At 36.8% G+C, this 16,863-nt stretch overlaps 1 protein-coding gene across 4 annotated transcripts in view; it reads right to left on the bottom strand.

Moving 5' to 3' along the window:
* The window catches only part of fhod1 (formin homology 2 domain containing 1), an 88,269-nt gene that overhangs the window by 48,513 nt on the left and 22,893 nt on the right, over positions 1-16,863 (bottom strand). For 3 of the 4 annotated variants that reach the window (XM_031899812.1, XM_031899811.1, NM_001374658.1), the window contains 5 exon segments: positions 7,012-7,076; positions 4,972-5,039; positions 4,215-4,320; positions 2,637-2,731; positions 1,724-1,835 (listed from right to left, as the gene is read on the bottom strand). In XM_031899812.1, coding sequence (XP_031755672.1) covers positions 1,724-1,835; positions 2,637-2,731; positions 4,215-4,320; positions 4,972-5,039; positions 7,012-7,076 — 446 coding nt within the window. 4 annotated transcript variants of the gene reach the window in all.

Genomic DNA, 16,863 nt, shown 5'->3' with positions numbered 1-16,863 from the left:
GGCCCTGGGGCCAAATGATCGAATTATAACAGCAGGTATAGGAAAAGTTGGTCTGGCGACCGCATCGGCTCTTTGAACCGACTAGATTTTCTAACCCGCCTGATCGAGATCTGCCCGATTTGAAGCCAGATATTGGTCGGGTAGGCCCGTCAGGAGTGTATGTACACGGGCCGATTAGCTGCCGAATCGGTCCGAGTTATGTTTTATTTATTTTTTACACATAATGGAATGAGTCATATATTACAAAATTCAATGCATTACATGACATAAAAGTCTTGAGTTCAATTTCCTCACCAAATATGCAATGCGTGTTGATGGGCCTAACAAAGACACATACAATCTCTTGCCACTCTTCATAGGGTAGAGTGGCTGTGAATTTCTCTTCCCAGTAAAGCATTTATGGGCACTTTGGATAGTTTTCAGTAGGCACCGTAATAAATAGATTATAAGTATTGCTAATTAATATTTTCCAAAAAGGGCCCTACTTAAAAACATGATCAAAGAATTGAAGTTACTTTTTTAACATAATTTGATACTTGAAAGTATTAATAATGTGGTGCAATAGTTACTGCCAACGCTTCTTGTAACTGAGGCAGTGTTAACTGTTATCAGGGGTTATAACATACTATATGTGCAAAGTGCTTTTGCTATGTGAATTTAGCAAACAGGGACTACCCTGGTTTTAACTGTTAATTAAATTATCTTCCAAAAAAATAAGAAACCCCTAATATTAAGTAAATGGTAAGGTAAAATATATATTTTTTATTCAAAAAGCCATTAACAGGGACTATACTGAATGTGTGCTAACGGGGTGCAGGAGTAGGATGAGGATGGTGCTAGGTTTAGGAAAATCTTACACAGGTGTGGGATCCATTATACAGTTACTCATGATCCTGAGAGCTCCAAATTACAGTAAAATCTCCCATTGACTCCATTTTAATCAAATAATTAAAATGTTTTAAAATTATTCCCTTTTTCTCTGTAATAATAAAACAGAACATTGTACTTGATCCCAACTAATATATACTTACTCCTAACTGGATTCAAAACAATCCTATTGGGTTCAACTAACATTTGAGTGATTTTTAGTAGACTTAAAATGTAGCAATGTAATTAAATAGATTCAAATTATGAAAAGACCCCTTATCCAGAAAAACCCAGGTCCTGAATATTCTGGATAACAGGTCCCAGCTAGGCCTGATTCCTTTTAGCATATGTGATTACAAAAGGATGCTTATATGTGCACAAGTACTGTGATTTACATTATAAAGGATTTTTTGCCACCATTTTATGAAGTGCATCTCTTTAGCATTACACATGCTTTACAGTGGTTGAAAATGGTATGGTATGGACTATGCTTACTAGGTAATCTAAACCTTTACTAATTTCTTTTATTTAGAACATATGGATTATGACTGATATTGACATACGGATAATGAATTGTCTAACAGTAAAAATACAGCATAACTTACTATAGGACCAAGGGATTAGCATGTATACACAGAGAAGTACTTATTGTATGTTCAGACCAGCCATGTATAATACGTTACTCCCTCATATTTGTGTTCATTTTGGGTGAATCAAAAGGAAAACAAACACAACCTAGAAGACAATGAATGTAAAGTCTGAACAAAAACACAGTTGACATGTTTTTTTTATTAAACCGGTTCTGAGAAAAATCAGCTTGAGACACCCAAATTGTAAAATGCAAACAACTACTTACCCCGGCGGTTATCTACAGTATTTACTGCTTTAATAAGAAGAGGAGCATTCACCTCCGCATATTCAACAAAGACTATCAGAAGCTTTAAAGCAGTCTTTACCACAAGTCGGTACTGTAAAAAACCAATTGAAGGAATTTGTTAAAAAATGATAAGCATTCTTAACTTATAACAGCAATAATAGTAACTTTTAACAGTACTTTAGCCACATAAGTTGTGTTACCAAAATGAATGAATACAGAGCCAAAGGTTCAGTAAGTAAATAAATATGGGTCGGGAGCTACCTAAGGTATACAACAAAAGGAGGATATTAGGAGCACACAAGAAGGGACAACTATTCACATTACACTGGGAATACATTTGAAGGTTCACTCATTTGGCAAGGCTGCCAAATAAGTGGATTTTAATCCAGTCTGGTCAGATCACAATGGCGGCCTGCGATGACCAAGTGGGAGAGGACTGCATCAATGTGCTGATCAATGTAGCCTACTAGATAGAGAGTAATGGCGCCGGGCATGCCATCCCACCGGCGATTTACATTTTCGCTGGTGTGATGGCATTTTGGGGAGATTAGCCGACCGTGACAACGGAGATTTGTCGTGGGCGACTAATCTCCCCATGTGCCAGAGCCCTAAAGGTGAAGACAGATGGATCTGCTAGTAGCAGCTACTTGTCATGGCTATAAAAACAGACAATGCTGATCATTTACTGATAATTGTCTCTAAGTGTGTTTTAGCAGAAACCATTCTCAGTATTGTCTATGGCATGGTATTTTCTGTCATTTATTAGCAGTGACAAGTAGCTACTACTAAGTAGCTCTGTGTTTTTGCCATAATACTGCTGTTGTATTTACACACAAAATATTGAGAGCAGATTATACATAACTTCTCATTAAGATTACAGAAGGAAACTCACTGGACTGCCACAGAGAGTGTAGAGCCACTGGATGGTCTCGTTGTGATTGATCACACCATTCATGCCATCAACAAACAGCATTATCTGGCTCAAGGCTGTGGGAAAAAAATCAGACCTTTAGCATATGCAACTGTCTTTTACCTGCTCCAGCCAGAAACTTAACGCTTATGTCACACTTGGTGTTTACAACACGTCCCTAAACACAAGGGTCATTTTCATACAGAGACTGCTGGTGTGCCTTTGCAGACCAAAATGCACAAGCACAATGCAGTTGAATTGAAGTCTGCGTTGGCGTTATTCACAGAGTTGTTGATGAAGAAAACGGCATGTGTGACATTAGCCTAAGGGCACTGGCACCCAGGGTATCCTGTGGGTTTTGTCTGCTTGCACACATTCTGCACTCATTTGCCAACACTGTGGAAATTTTCACCTGGGCAGCAACTTATAGCAACCAGATGCTAAGGGGCCCGTTTGCAAAAAATGAGCACAGATATGTCCTCTTCAGTTAGTGATTATTTTCAATCATATAAGAAATCAAACACTTTGCAAAATATGGGGAACTGAATTTTTTACCCTTTCATGAAGAAGAATTACCATTTAGACCATTTAATATTCCATGTGTTTATTCATTTTTCAACATGAAATAGTCACAAAAAAAAAAATCACTTGCTGGCCTGAAGCCTGTTCTCAAAGTGTCCCTTCATCATCCCACTGCAGGATCTGAAAACAATGCAGGACTTTCAGACACAAATTCATTCCTTCCTCTCTAACACAATACCTTTTGATGACAGGGGAAGCTTCCACCTTTGACTCATAATTAGCTTTTGGGCTTTTGTCAGGAAGAAAAACACAAAAAGTAATTTATATCAACTAATTAACCAATGTTGAAATTAAATAGGCACAAATAGTTCAAGAACATTTAAATTATTTACACCAATAGAACTTTACTGGAGGTACACATTGAGTCTATTTTTTCTATTTGATTGAACAGGGAATCTTTTACCAAAGACTTGTCTAAATACCATACAAAGCCCTTATTTGTATAGATAAATTACATAAGCTTAAAAATAATTGCAAACCAAAGTCAAATGGCTTAAAACTAACATGACATTATAGGGTTTGATTTGGTTTAAGTTAGCACTAGGTATTCACCCAAATCCTGTCGAAAGATGCGATGCATCCCTAATATATGGGCAGTGTCACATCAGTGAACATCAAGTAGAATCCCTTTACCAAGAATCCAAAGCAACTTCCCAGCAACCCTTTCCTACTGCTGGTAATGTGCCTAGAGCCTTTTCTAACTTTAAAACTTGGACAGAACATTTTCTTGCTGCATTTAAACACAATGAGAAGCAACTCAGGCTTGGAACTACTATGGCTTTACCTATACTACTCCCAGAGGAGGCTGCATCAGCTGATACAATACTTATGTGTGCGGCAGGTGGCATTTCCCAACCCAAACTGTAAGCGTAGTGCAATAAGCAGAAAAACTGGAAACTGATCACTGCCATAACATGCAAACATAACAAAAGCATTATGAGGCGTAGTCAAAGAAATATTGTATGGTAAATGAGAAACCTCGAAGAATGTAGTTCTGATAGTTCTGATCAGCTTCTGCTCCCACTTTGATTAGACATGTTAAACCCTCAGAGTTGACAAACTCAGGAACAAGATCCTTGTCTTCCTGTAGAAGGAGGGAGATATGATAAGTGTCACAGACAAGCAGCACTTTCAAACATTTTCACTGGACTGCTATATACCAATAAAATAATACAGAAATAAATACATACATACATACATACATACACACATACACACATATACAAACATACACACAGGTATGGAACCTGTAGTATTACACTATGATGTTTGTGAAACATGAAAATGTTTAGATATTGTGAGTTTCCATTACTTTATAGCAGTGATCCACAACCAGTGGCTCTAGAGCAACATGTTTCTCACTGACCCCTTGGATGTTGCTCTCAGTGCCCCAAACCAGGTAGTTATTTTTGAATTCCTGACTTGGTGGCAAGCATTGGTTGAATAAAAACAAGATTTACTACCAAATAAAGCCTCCTGTAAGCTGATAGTGTGCATAGAGGCTACCTAATACCCAATCTTAGCCCTTATTTGGCACCTCCAGGAACTTTTATGATGCTTGTGTTGCTCTCCAAGTCTTTTTACATTTAACTGTGGCTCACGAGTAAGAAGGGTTGGGGAACCTTGGTCTATAGCAATCTAATGTAGCAATCAAATTCTTAGCTAGATACACATTTCACATTTAATGCACAATAACATAGTAAGGAAAAATAATAAAACTGTTTTAAGTCCTCACCTGAAAAAGTTGCTTGAGAGAGAAGAGAGACCTTCTCAATTCAGGCCCATTGGAATTGTATAATTTTTCTGAAATTAAAAAATACTTTAAAATACTTAATTTTAATACAATTCATTCATTTGCAAAATATACACATACTATGTATATCCTTAATTATTCGCAAGAACCTCTTGATTAGCACCTGGTTTTCTTTATTAGTTTCCCCGTTTATAGACAGACTATTAATACAAGCTTATTTGCTTTATATTGATTCTGCTATAAAATTGTAATATTTAATATTTGTGATGCATTTATTTAGTATTTAGTACTTAAGTTTTAAAAATCTATCATGTGATGCTAATTATTTTCTCAAAACTAAACAAATGGGACTGTTATCCAGAATGCGGGGACCTGGGGTTCTCTGGATAAGAGGTCCTTTGTAAATTGGATCACTAAAATGAACCCAATAGGATTGTTTTGTAACCAATAAGGATTAGTCATATCTTAAGGATCAAGTGCAAGGTACTGTTTTATTATTACAGGAATATATGATTACAATGGGGTCTGTGGGAAATGATTTCTGCATTATGGATCCCATAATGATATTATTATATATTTTATTTAAAATTTATCCCAAATTAAAATGTATAATGATGTCAGAAGATTTGTCCTAAAATATGTCCTAAAGTAGCAAATTCACCAGTAGGAGATCTTCTCCAGATTTCAAATGTTTTGCATTTGGATTACAGTCTGAATGAGCAGCATTCTACTATAGCCTCTCATATTTGTATTACTACAAAAACTGCAATAGCTAGGGTGTGGGAAAATATTGATCCACCCTCATATTCCCAGTTTGTCTCTGAAGTCAGTACAAAAGCTTATTATGAATATGTACTCTGTAGTTTTGGACATCACTTGGGAAAGTATAATAAAAATATGCAACCCAGACAAAGTAAATATAACAAAATAACCCCCCACATGCCTACCATCCAATAGCTGAACGGAGCAATGAAGATCAAGTTAGGTCATGTTAAAGCAAGTTATTGTATTTTTATGTATTGTTATTTCATAACACACTTGCTGTGTTTATCCGAGGTAATGTTTATCACTGTTTATTCATTCACTATTTGGTTTGCATTATTTTGGGTATATAGGGTATGGCAGGGTGATCATGCTTACAGTCATCCACAGGTTGCTAAACAACAACTCTAATAACAACCAAAGTAACAATGTTGTTAAATATGTCCTAACTGATAAAGTAAGAATTTAATTCCAAAGCATTTGGTATCAGCCAAATTCGGTCATTGCGTGCAAGATTTCACAGTTTTAAGACAGCTAAAGGACTGCAGGCTGAAAACCTCTGAAATAAGTCCCCTGAGACCAAGGCCAAGCTGTAAGGCCATATAAAGTCATTGCAAAGCCCAGGAATACAATATATTTTTTCTATTACCAATGAAGATGTTGTGCTGTCAATAATTGTGTGACTGTGTGACTGAGGAGGCAGCAAAAGCAATAGTCAAACCGGGGGTTTCAAAAGGGGGCTGGATTTTAGTGTTCCTGTGGCTGTGTTGCTTATTTTCTTACAAAATATCCTATCGTGTCCTGTTGGTTTCATTAAAACATTCTTAGGTAAAGAAAAACCAAGCCACAATGGTTTTAAAACATAAAGTACCATAATTACATAAAAATCATAGCTAATTAATATTGCATAACTAGTTTCTAAAGCTATGAAATATACTTTATACTTTCATCAGTTATATAAATGCTCAGGCTCTACAGCCAGGCGTGATAACTTGGCCACCTATGACAGAAGTTATAGCAACTAATTTATTAGGCCTTTGCAAAGACATAGAAGTTTGAAGGCATGGTATTATCTATGGAAATGAATGAGCTGTGCTTGTGTTCATCATTAATGTCTATACATAACAAAGGTAAAAGCTCAGTCTAGTTAGTTATGTATCATGCATTCTCAATTCAGGGCAATTCTTTTTTTTTTTTTTTTTTTTTTTTTTACAGTAGTCACAAAGGTGAAGGTGTTCACTTACACTTTTACACACTTACCAAGAATAGAGTGAACTCTCACTGACAACTGTGTACGGAGAATAAGTGTAGGTCGTCTTCCTTTGCTAGAAAATAGAATGGCATTTGTAAGTTACCAGTATAAACTAGGTCTACTTATTAGTAATCACAACTGAGCAGTACATTTTTCTACAGGTTCATCATGTGTAGTTACTGGAACCAGCTAATTTGTTTGCCATATTCTCTTTACAAGCAGATGTATCATCCATCCATGTGGTCCAGACATCAGATCCATCATTACATGTGCCTTATCCCACTTCTGGTATGACCCATTACCTGATATAGGCACCACTGGGTATCTCTAGCCAACAAGGTATGCTGTTAATGGTTATCAACTCAGAACTTAAACAATGAAAATGTTTACTCAGGGGTCCAAAACAGACCAAGAATTATTCTGTTCATTTGAAAATTACTGATTTATATAAACTGCAGGCCACATGTCACTATATTGTCCACAATTTGCCACAAATTGCTTTCTCATGATATAAATATATGCTGTGCAATAAGCTACCTTGCACACAGATTTACTATGGTTCGTATTTTATTTTTTTCATGATTCGTTTTTTTTTTTTTTAGCTAAAACTCTGATTTTTTGCGTAAAAAATACATACTTTGTGAATCAGTTTTAGATTAGACATCTAAAACTTTAGACATACTTTGTGATTTATTAAGCAATAAAAACAATGAAAAAAACTTCAACATCTAAATGCTGTCTAGATCATGTCAATTGGAATTGTCCTAGGCAAACGGAAAAATCTTTATTCAATTTGTGCTTTTAGAGGTTTTTGGGGGTTTTCTTGTATGAAAGTCTCCAAAGATTCGTGCAAAAATGTAAAATCCACGAAAAATGTGTGATTTCTGTTTTCTTTTCAGTTCACATTTTAATTAATTTGTGTTTCTTCAATTTGTATCTTTCAATAAATGACTAGACATTCACAGTTTTAGTGGAAATAAGTTTTATTTCAAAAAACCTCTAAAACCATGAAAATAAGAATGTTAAAAAATTGCCTCCATGTGTTTAGCTAAGAATTGTTTACTCTGAGTGAGAAAATGTGCTGTTAAAATTACTTCTGCCCATGGGGTCCTGCCAGGTTATGGGTGAAGTTGTAAGCCCCATATCCACTGTATATTTCGTCTAGCTGTTTTGGTTGACTACCACTAGCCTCCACGCAAAGATATAAGAGCCCATTTTATAAAATTGCAGTCGGTGTAATTTTATTTTTTTTTATATTTACAACGCAACACTTTCACAGTCAAGCACAAAATGTTGTGGCAGATGCCAGGAGCACAGAGATTTATGCTATGAGGGAAAGGAAAGCACATGAAAGCGGGGCACAGGCATACATACCACAGGCAAGGGAAACCCTCTATATACCGCTTGGTCAAAGCAGGTGTTAGTTACAGGGCCCATTTGTTGATGCACACTGCACCTTACACCAGTTTTAAAGGAATTAATAGCTTGCGAAGTGGCGCATAGAGCTAGAATAGATGATTGCAATAAGGTTTAGGTGCAACATCTAATGCAATGTAATGGAAGCAGTTCTGCATCTAGCTTGCGGTTAGTGATTTTAAATGAGCCTTAAAGTCTGCTATTAGTTACACCAGTGATGCTCAAACAGGGTGCAAAGAGTCATATGTTTGTTCGAGAACCCAACATGGGAAAGCAAATATTACTGACAAGCCACTAGGGGCTTAAGCCAGTGGCACACAAAGTTACAGTACAGTATGTTTAGTTTATGACATAAATGCTATCTTGGTGGTGTCAAGGAAATTTATGTCATACAAGCTAATTTCATAACACTGTTTCCCTTTTAAGTAATTGTGTGCAGAATGTTTATAGTAAGGGCAGAGTTGCATGGGTTTTTTTGGCAACTTTGATATTTGCTGTTTTGCATTACATGTTATATCCATAAAACTGCAGTTTATTCACAAAAATGTATATTTAGCATTTCCCATGCACACAGATATGCTGATGCCATGCCTGTCAGTGTGCACACAACACAGGGCACGACCAGACAAGCATTATTTGCACCACTGGCCTTAGAATAAACAGCTGTTTTTATAGATAGAGCATGCAATGCAAGGAAAGCAAGCAACAAAGCACAGCAAAACAAAGCCACACAAGTCTGCCCTTGCTATACAAATTTTGCACACAATTACATAAAAGGGAAGTTTTAGTTAAAAAAATGTTATGACATAACATTATCACTTATCACTGTACTGACACCATGTTAGCAGTCATGCCATAAATAAGACATTCTGTACAACACATTCACCAGGGTGCAAGCTCCAGATTAATATCTTTACTGCACTCTCTTCTGAATAGGGAATTTCCACCTGTGAATGTTACAGGGAGGGACTCTATAGGGCTATTGTGTCTTCTAGTTGCTATGTTACAAACCAACAACTACAAGGGAAGGTTGATGATCTTATAGTGGGTATAGTCCAGCAGGAAAAAGGATTAAGCAATAGGAGACAGATGTCAGAGCTGTATTACTTAGTGGTAAAGAGCTCAGTTGTTCCAAACCAATACTGTCTTCTAAAGCCTGTATAATACTTAATCTGCAACACAGTGGGGAATCTGGCTACAACATAAACTAAAGGAAACTTAGATTAAAAAATTCCTCAGGCTCACCAAAACATTTTAGAATAATGACTATTACATTGTGCCAAATTGACTGCGATGGGTTAGGTTTAAATCATATGGGCTGACTAGTAAGTTTTTCCTTTGTGGACTGTATTAGTGAGTGCTTATATGTATGAGTACTTGGGGGAAAAAAAGTAAAAAGTTTGCTTCCTGCATTTTTGCTGTATCTCCCAGCTATTAGAAATATGAGAAAAGATTTATCAAAGGTCCAGATTAAATGTATTTCATTATCAAATGCATGTAAAAAATACTCCTGCGGACCTCAGATTATATATGCGCCCAGTGTTTATCTTTTTCACAAATAAGCAAAAACCCTCCTCAGGTTGTCACCAACACGGCAACAGGTTATAGAGTTACCTATTTAGGAAAGCAGTTTCGTGGTGTGTTAGCAAAACAGCTGCTAGTTAATCATTGAATAACAGAATACTTAAGAGTAGAATTTAGTTTTAAGAATTTAACGGTTCACTACATCTTCAGATTTTCTTGTAAAATTGTGTTTACTACAGCAGAACACCTATATTCACAGTTTATGATATTCCCTTGTAAAGAGTCTGATAAAACATAGGGGTTTGTTCTGCTATAAAGAGAAAGTGATTAATAAACATTTGGCTGAGAAATAATAGCAGTTTAGGCAAGTCTTAAACTGCAAGATGAATCAGGAATCAGTAATCAGTAAAAAATAAATTGTGTTTCCACTAGATGATTTGCTGTTTCTGAGCTGTGAATGCCCCCCTCTGCCACAAGGCCCCTACAGCGGTACCCCCCCTTTACCCACCGGATGGCAGTCTTGGTCACTGGCCTTAAGACTGCTTATCATTTTACTTTTTAAAGGGGTGGTTAACCTTTAGTATGTCAACCTTCCTAATGCCGCGACCCTTTAATACAGTTCCTCGTGTTGGTGACCCCCCAACCATAAAATTATTCCTAAAACCATCGGAAATATGTGCTTTCGGATGGTTTTAGGCGACCCTGTGAAATGGTCCTTTGACCCCAAAAGGGGTCGCCACCCACAGGTTGAGAACCGCTGAAAGACCAATTCTTTGTAGCTTTTCAATCGGTCTTCATTTTTTACTTTTTGTGGGGACCCCCAACGGGCCTCCATTACCGATATCTGGGTGAAAATCACCCATGTCAACCAGGCAGGCTTGATTTTCCCGTTGGATTGAGGACTGCACCAGTCCATTGATGTGGTCCTCACTCTCATAGCTCATACACCCCCATTTGTAATTTGATTGTTTGGCCCTAGGGCCAAATGTTCTAATTAGTCCTAAAACCTCAACATATGCAGGCATATTGAGAGAAAGATCCAGTCATTTGGCGACCTTGCCAGACGAGCGTATCTTAGCGTCTGGATTACCCAGTCATATAAAGATTCACTCATTTGAAAACCTTACTATAGGAGAATTTCTTAAAATGTATGGCAAACGTTAGAGTTTTTCTGGTGTGCACATTAATAAACTTGTGTTTTCAGTCCCGAATGCATGTTTTGATGTGCATCTATGCCTTTAAAGCATTGTAGGAAGCTGTTCTCATATTACTATCCTTAGCACATGAGTTCTTGGCTCAGTCTCCAAGGACAGTGGCTTCCCACAGTGACTCAAGTCTTCTAAGAATATCACTGATGGCAGAAGGATGACTCACAATCCAAACACACAAACAAAAAAAAAAATCTATACTGTAAAGTCCATGCCCATGTATATGTTTTGTATTTTATATTAATTAACATGAAAATAAAAAAAAGCCTTTTACAAAGTTGCAATACCACTGTAAACGCAGTAAACGCTCAACTTGTGACACAGCAGGCAGCCCCCTTTCAAGAGAGCTTACGTTGACATTTCTGGTTGGAGGCTGCTTGTCACTGCTGCTGGCGGGGGTACTGCAGTGGGGGAAAGGGCCCGCAACTAGTGGTAGGTGAAAGAAGAGGTACCTGTCTGATTTTTAAAGTTATTTTATTTTCAGTTTAGAAGCTATCCAGTTTGGAGTATCAGCAATTATATGGTTGCTAGGGTCCACATTACTTTAGCAACCAGGGAATGGTTACAAAAAGTAATAGCAATAAAACTGTAGCCTCACAGAGCAATAGTTTTTTAGCTGCTGGGGTCAGTGACCCACATTTAAAAACTGAAAAGAATTGCAAGAAGAAGGCAAACCATTAAAAAACTGTAACAAATAAATAACAGACCAATTGAAAAGTTGCTTAGAATAGGTCATTGTAAAACATACTAAAAGTGAGCTTAAAGATGAACAACCCCTTTAATACATAAAAATTCACCGATGTTCTATTCATTCCTATGGGATTTTTAGTGGCAAATCTATCAATGGGTGATCATTAGAGTTCACCATTTGACAATTACACTTCTAAAAATCCCATTAGAATAAATAGAATGTGGGCGAGTATTTCTGTATTAAAGGAAAAGGAAAGTCATTTTGACATTTCACTGCCATAGATTAGCCACATAGTGCCACCTAGAATGCTATATTTATTCTGCAGAAAGCTTTACCTACAATGAAGGATTTTTCAGAGAGAGGAAGTTTGATACAGAAGTGCATGTTTACACAAAAGAAGACAAAGAAAAGCTCTATCAAAAGAATCACAGGATTTCTTGAGTGCTTATGGCTGTATTTACATAGACCTTTCTGATAAAGCTTAATTCGTTTTTACCTTTCCTTCTCATATAAATGATTGTTATCACTTAACACACCAGCTCGGGGTAGCTGCAAGACAGCAATCCTCTTCAGTCTGTCTTCATTCTTTCAAATCCCCGGGCCAGCACATGCACAGTAGGGTGAGAATGCCAACTATCTTGTTAAAGTTTGGTTTTTAAGGGGGCAAACTATAAAGTTTGTTCTTTTACTCTACTGCGCATGTGCAGACAGAAGAAGGAAAAGGATTGCTATCTTGCAACTACCCAGGGCTGGTATGGTTCTCTCCCAATAATTGTACCTTCCCTTCTCTTTTAAGCTCTAAACTTATTTTGATAAATCTGCTCCCACTGTGTATGTAGGAAATAAGATTTACTGAGGTGAGCCAGCTTTATCATTTTCTAGGAGTAATGGAAACAAAATGGATGAGTTCTGCTAACAAATGTAAAGAATTAAGCACCACACAGGTTATATCCACCTGCCAGAAAATCTCTCAGTAGTTCCAGAAAATCAAGGGCATTACTAGTTACTCCTTATGTCATTCAGCAGCGATGGAAAGTTTCTTGCAAACTCATGTAAAGAACTAATCCAGCCATGACCACCAGCTGGAAAGAATTATTTAGACCTCGCCAACTTAGTACACTCCCCACCCCTCAAAAAGAAAACTGCCAATGACAATGGTAATTGTTACAACACTTTGGAAAGACAAGAATTAAGTCAGTCTGATTTACATAATCATCATTGTATCCAAATGATTCTTCTTATAAATACCTAATTGTAGAAATATGTACGGAAAAAATGAAATGTAAAGCAAGGCGCAGGCTCAAAAATACTGGATAATTCAGCCATAAGGAAATCTGTTTACTGTCCATCTGTATTACTAGTCTCTCTGGATATAGCTACACACCAGACCGACAGCTTTTGGCAAGGAAACCTGTTCAGTACAGGTCATTTGGGACTTGACTGCCCAAAACAGAGAGTAGCAGCAACGTCTAGGAATAGCAGCAATAGACACAGACCCTAAATTTCTCTTAAGGTGAATATGGAGACATGCTACAAACCCTAAAATCAACTCTCTACTAAGCAAATCCAAAAACGAAAATATTACAGCATAGTGGCTGTTTAATACAGAATGTTTTATTCACAAATGCCAAATGTTGTCATTGCTAAGCAATGTCCAAAGAATGTGGTCTTGCCTTTATTGACATACCTTTGAGGAGGTATTTTGACATTTAAAGAGTCAAAAGGTCACATTTTCTTAAAGGGGTTAGTCATCTTAAAATTAACTTTTAATGTGCTATAGACAGCAGACTTATAAGCCAATTTGTAACGGATACTTTTATTTTTAAATTATTTACATTTTTGTTCTGAAAAGCTAAGCTTGGAACTTACACTTTTAGCTGTTTACTAGTGGTTAATAACGAGGAAGCAGTTTTGAAACCTAAATTAAAGATTAATAATAGAGGGCCTTATAAATGAAAGATTAATAATAGAGGGCCTTATAATAAGAATAACAGTAAAACTGAAGCATCAAAGCTATCCCCTTTTGGTTGCAGGGGCCCCAACAACCAGACAGCATTTTCAGCTGCAGCCTGGAAGGCACCTGAATAGGATGGCTAATAATTCAGAAATATATAAAATATACTAAGCAAGTTTTCACCGGGGCTTCATTTTTATAAGTTAAGTTATAACATAATTAATGTTATGTAACTGTGAACTTCCCCTTTAATTCACACTTGTAATCATAAAGAAATTTCAGCTTGCACACATGTAACACAAATTCTCTCATTGAAGGCCAATGCAGTGATTCCATATAAATACAGGTATGATGTTTCATTAAAATCAGGCAAAATCCCTAAAGAGCACATTCATTACACACTTTCTAAACATCTGCACAAAGAATTCTTTTTCACGCCAGTGGGGCACAGGAGTAGAGATAAGTTAATGAAGGGGCATGCTTTTAAAACTTAATAAAAATACATAAATGAGATGTCAGTTGAAGGGTAGTTTTTTTTTACCAAGTTGTACTGTGTTGGGCTTTAACCAACATGAAATACAATAAAAATTCCTTTTGAGTAATCAAGTCCACGTATGAGGCCCCTAAAATCATGTACATGTTGTAGGTAACAGCATATGTTGGCAGCAACTTATTTTGAGAATGCTTTCTCTTTTAAAATTTATCCAGATTCTATGATGTTCTGTTCCCAGTTTGTTGCAAGCAATATTTTGTTTACACCCTTTTAGCGAAAAAGAACAAATAAACATTTGCACATGTGAAATAGATGGTTGGCACGAAGACGCTGTATTCTTTTCTGTTGGCTTTAGGATTCTAGTTTCACTGGCCAAACTCCAAAGCAAGATAAAACAGAAATCTGTGCTGCCTACATGTGTAGCTGCTACACAAGGTATCATTTTGTACATAATATATAAAGTAAACAAATGAAGAGTTACGTCTAAATCATATTGAATATACAGGGACTGATTTTTGTGAACTCCCATGTAGTGGGAGGAACAAAAATAGACAGATTTGGGTGGAGAACTCTTTTGTTGAGTTTGTTAATGGGTACCTCACATATAGCAATGAAGTTAATTGGCCAACATGGGTTTCCAATTTGGATGATCTCACATGAGAAAGCCACATACAAAAATTATTATAAGGTACTATTTGGGGTTCAAACAAGGGCTTAAAATCTATAAGAGTAAAATGTATATAAATAAAGGTGTGAGATCCATTATCCAGAAACCTGTTATCTTGAAAGCTCCAAATTATGGGAAGACTGTCTTCCACAGATTCCATTTTAACACATTTAAAAATTGAATTTAGTAAAAATGATTTCCCTTTTCTCTGTAGTAATAAAGTAGCACCTTGTACATGATCCTAACTAAGATATACTGAATCCTTATTGGTGGTTTAAACAATCATATTGGGTTTTATTAATGTTTAAGTGATTTTTTAGTAGACATAGGGATTCAAACTGCGGACAGACCTCTTATCTGCATTCTGCATAATAGGTCCCATACCTGTACAGTTTTGCGTATGTAATCTATGAGATTTCTCATTATATGGGGATAATTTACTGAGATAAATATGAAAATGTATTTAATTTTCCTTTGTTAAGACATGTCAGAAATATTAATCTAGGCAGTGTCTTAAAAAATATTGCACAGCTTAGCACAGTGGTTCTCGACCTTCCTAATGCTGCGACCCTTTAATACAGTTCCTCATGTTGTGGTGACCCCCAACCATAAAATTATTCCGAAATATGTATTTTCCGATGGTCTTAGGTGACCCCTGTGAAAGGGTCATACGACCCCCATAGGGGTCCCGACCCACAGGTTGAGAACCGCTGGCTTAGCAAATATTTACCCTATGGCTTCAACTGGGAGGGCTAATATAATACAGTGAAGATTATTCAGCACAGACTACAACACTAGTAAGTAAAATATTTTTCTGACATTTTCCTATTAAGTGATTGCAAATAATTGCATGCATTGAGGATTAATGCAGGAATGCTTCCAAAGGAGGGCCGAAAATACATCTGCAAAGACCAGCATATTTTGGCTTGGGTTTGCTACAAAATAAATTATACATTTCCATGAAACGTGGCCTGAAGGATGTGCAGTGAATAATCATCTGGTATTATAATTTGCTTGGGGGAATAAAATCTGTAATATATATTATATATGTGCAAAAAAGCACAGGAAATTGAGAAAACAAAGTCAATTTGAAGTCAAGTACATGGCTAGATATGTATTGCTTACAAAGCGGTGTTTCTTTTTTTCCAAACTTTCACATCAATAATCTAGTTTAATACACAGGGCACCAAAACAGTTATATTCCATGTAGTGGGCAGAGAGTTCATTATACAGGTAAAGGATCTGAATACTTTGGACCTGGGATTTTGATGAATGATGAAGACATCAGTGGGGTCACTGGGCAGGTCAACAGGTGTGGGAACCTACATATATGCTGGGGAGCCAAATCCAGCCAAGGGGCCTCCAGTTGGGCAGCCAAGATGTTGGGGTTGCATCTTGTACATAGCAGAGACGTTTACTTTAATACTTGCAATTATAAACAAACATTTATAGGAGTCGCCAACCCCCCATTTCCCCAAATTATAGCAGCTGAGCATATACCTTTGCTGCCTAACCTTATTTTAGATGCTTAGTATTATGTCTAGATGTTCTTATATAGCACTAAACCATCAGGATATTTTCAACATAGAGTGTGTCTTCTGTGTGTATGGTGTCTGAAGCATTCAGACGATATGGGCCCAGAGAGGCACTTAGGCCTCTCTTTATCAAGAGATTTAGTTTTTGCAAGGGATCAGCTTAAAAAAATACAGATTTGTGCTGGTGTCTAGTTTTGGGAAGGGGAGAGGGTGATCTTTAATTACTTTATATTACTGGAGGCCATATGTGATTAATTTCAGAGTTTGGAACCATCACATCATTTATTACTCTAAGTGCAATGGCACATGGGGAAAATGCCCTGCCACAGCGACAAATCTCCCAATAACACCCTCCCCCAACCTCTGCTAACA

The sequence above is a fragment of the Xenopus tropicalis genome, chromosome 4 (assembly GCF_000004195.4).
Source record: "Xenopus tropicalis strain Nigerian chromosome 4, UCB_Xtro_10.0, whole genome shotgun sequence".
Classification (NCBI taxonomy): domain Eukaryota; kingdom Metazoa; phylum Chordata; class Amphibia; order Anura; family Pipidae; genus Xenopus; species Xenopus tropicalis.
This window is presented reverse-complemented; position numbering and strand designations above follow the sequence as displayed.